Consider the following 3,434-nt stretch of genomic DNA (forward strand, 5'->3'; position numbering starts at 1 on the left):
TTCCGATCTTCGACGTCTTTGAAAGAGTGCCGGCACCTAATGTCTAACCTGCTGACTGCAGGATTTTGATTTTTATCCTAAATGAAATTAGATATCAAAAAAACTAGTTTTTATAAAATAGTTACGATTTTTTCACGTGAGCTCCCGGATTATATTCACTGAGAACGACTATAATGAAGAGTTAAACTTAATTACAATATATTCATTGTTTGAGCACACGGAATATAAAAGTAAAAAGCAACTTACGTCCGATTATGTAAGAAATTGCCAAAAAAAATGAGAACAACGTAATACTTGATGTTGCATCTTATTAAAACGAGACTTGTAAGTCAACTGTGGAAATCTTTTGTTTGTAAGACGCGAAGTCAAAAGATAGAAATAGAATGACGTTATTGTAAGTAAATGACATTATTATTTGTTGTTTGATGGTGGCTGCGTTCCGTTTCACGCATGATGCGCATGATTTATCCTTTCATCGTTGTTTAACACGTGGTGAACAACAAAGATACCATGATATATCATGCGTGAAACGGAATGCAGCCGGTATATGTCAGTAATTATTATTCGAAAGTTCGTCAAGAATACTAAAATAGGCGCAATCAAGCATTTTTATATTATTATATCTTTGATAGAATTTATCCCGTTCTTTGATTCCTTTATGTGGATCATTTCAGAGATCGCAATCTTTTATGGAAATTGTGTTCCGAATCTAGAATTTTACCACCATCCCAATTGAACGTGTTGTTGAAGCATGTGTTCCGTAATCACAGAATGTTTTTATTGATCTAATTTTAAGTTTTTATGTTCTTTTAATCTAGTCATTAACATTTGATATATATCATCAAACAACAAATAACAGTGTCATTTACTTACAATGGCTGCGTTCCATTTAACGCTCACAACGCTCGCGAGCTAATACTTGTCCTTGCGTTTAACATTTGATAAACAACAAGGGTGAAATGATTCCAAGAGCGTTGCGAGCATTAAATGGAACCCAATGACGTCACTCTATTTCTATCTTTTGACTTTGCGTCTTATAAACAAAAGATTTCCACAGTTGACTTACAAGTCTCGTTCTAATAAGATGCGACATCAAGCATTTTGTTCTCATTTTTCTAGCAATTTCTTATATAATCGGACGTAAGTTGCTTTTTACTTTTATATTCCACGTGCTCAAATAATAAACATATTTTAATTAAGTTTAATGAACACACACGCTCTTTATTTGTCCTCAGTAAATATCTATATCTTTACATTGGATTTGCTGCGATGTTGGTGATACGTCAGGTTAATATTTCGTTTGATTTCTCGATCGGACATTTTCTCGCAACGAGGAATGATGGATAGAAAATATTTTTAATTACTGACATGTGGACTTTGGGTACGTCCAGATCTCGAGAGGATGCCTCGAACACACAATATGCAAGTTTTTGAGGGAGATTATAATCGCAGTCCCGCTTTGTTTCTTGAATAAAGATTATTGTAATGCGTAGTCTCTCACTCATTTATAATTTGATAATTACGATTTTTTAACTTTTATTTTATTGTATTTTAATTATTTGACCTTATATGTAGTAGTTTGAGCTGAAGAAAACTTCGTGTCGAAACGTACTACTGGTTTTTTTTTTGTAGAATGTTTTAGTAAATTTTTCAATTTTTACCACAGATTTCTATATATTTTTATAGAAATCTGATTTTTACAACTAAATTGATTAAAATACTTTAAATAAGCGTTTCGCATAATATTTTATCTAGAATAAAATAAATTATACAAATTTATATTCTTTATCACATAAATTTTTATTTGTCTGTCCCGTTTAGATCCTTGTATATATATCATGAGATTTGCTTATAAACTTGAATTTGGTGATGATAAAACAACTCAAGCCGTATCTAACACAGCTATAAGAATCGTTAAAAGAATGAAAAGGGATAGTATTCATAGTGGCCGTAGACCATCAGGATTATGTGGCGCAGGTAAACATTTTATTATAATAATATTGTTATGTGTGCGTGCGTATGTGTGCGTGTATACATATGTATATTAAATCTTTTTCTGCAACAGCTTTATTAATAGCTGCGCGATTACATGAATTCAACAGATCAACTGCTGATATTATAAAAATTGTTAAGGTACACGAATCTACCCTACGTAAAAGGTGAGCATTTTTTCAGATATCTATATTTATGTTTTTCATATTTAATATTTTTTCCAGATATCTATATTTAATATTTTTAACAATCACGTAATATAATAAACGTTTCAATAGATTTTTTCTTATGTATAGATTAATGGAATTTGGTGATACACCATCCAGTGCTTTGACATTAGATGAATTTATGACAGTGGATTTGGAAGAAGAACAAGATCCTCCAGCATTCAAAGCAGCACGTAAAAAAGATAAAGAACGTTTACAAAAAGTATGTTTTTTTCTTTAATTGTAATATTTTTTATTTAAAAAACTTTAAAATCAAGTTATTTTATATAATATTTTATATAATACTTTTATGTCCTAATAATATTTCTCTTTTTTTTTAGTTAGAAAATATAGATGCGGAAATAAGTGAGCTGCAAGCAGAAATTGATAGACAGTTAGAAGATTATAGAATTGGGAAAGTAAGAAAACGAAAGGATGGTAATTATATTTTTATAGCATATATTATTTATTAATAAATACAAAAAGGGTATAATTTATTTGGATATACAAGATAAACTTATACAGTATCCAATAATAACCGTCCAAAATCTCGTGGGCTGGTAGAGCAGATTAAACTGAACAGAAAGGTCCTCTACCATTTTGCAAAATTCTTAATCGTTAACGAAATATTAATTTTTGAAAATTTTCGAATAAACGCGTATCCGTCCGGCCCACCGCTGTACCAGCAGTGGGACGATCATGCCGGTCGTATCTCGCTGCGCTGCTAGGCATATGGGGATAGACTCTATCCCCACACGCCTAGTAACGCGGCGAGATATGGCCGTCTCACTGCTGGTATTCGGCGGTGGGCTGGACGAATACGCGTTTATTTGCCAATCTTCAAAAATTAATATCTCGTTAACGATTGCAAATTTTGCAAAATGGTAGAGGACTTTTCGATTTATAATAGTTTAATCTGTTCTACTAGCCCACAAGATTTTGGGCGGTTATTACCGGACACCCTGTATAATTACAACCATTTAAAATAGATTATTCGGAAGGAAAAGAAAATATTTTGAAAGATAACAGTATGATTATTAACCCTTTCAAGCACGGTGGCATTGCGGAATGCCACCTTTTCCATAACCATTTTCTGAATAATTAGGATAGTTTCCACTCAATTTTCGAATCTTTTTTTGTGTTTTGGTATCAGTTATACATTCAAGAATAAGAATCGATGTGCAATAATTCGAAATCATGGGTGATTTTGTTTATACAAATAAACAAATGTTGAAA

General features: G+C 31.7%; 1 protein-coding gene across 1 annotated transcript in view; it reads left to right on the plus strand.

The window, feature by feature from the left end:
* Positions 1-1,817: 1,817 nt before the first annotated feature.
* LOC105458009 (transcription factor IIIB 90 kDa subunit-like) overlaps positions 1,818-3,434 on the plus strand; it is a gene marked incomplete at its 5' end in the record, with an annotated part of 10,696 nt that continues 9,079 nt past the window's right edge. The window contains 4 exons of the mRNA XM_011703024.1: positions 1,818-1,977; positions 2,066-2,159; positions 2,289-2,421; positions 2,540-2,653. Of these exons, the coding sequence (XP_011701326.1) occupies positions 1,818-1,977; positions 2,066-2,159; positions 2,289-2,421; positions 2,540-2,653 (501 nt within the window). The remainder of the gene's footprint in view (positions 1,978-2,065; positions 2,160-2,288; positions 2,422-2,539; positions 2,654-3,434) is intronic.

Source organism: Wasmannia auropunctata, unplaced genomic scaffold (assembly GCF_000956235.1).
Source record: "Wasmannia auropunctata unplaced genomic scaffold, wasmannia.A_1.0 LD334798.1, whole genome shotgun sequence".
NCBI lineage: Eukaryota > Metazoa > Arthropoda > Insecta > Hymenoptera > Formicidae > Wasmannia > Wasmannia auropunctata.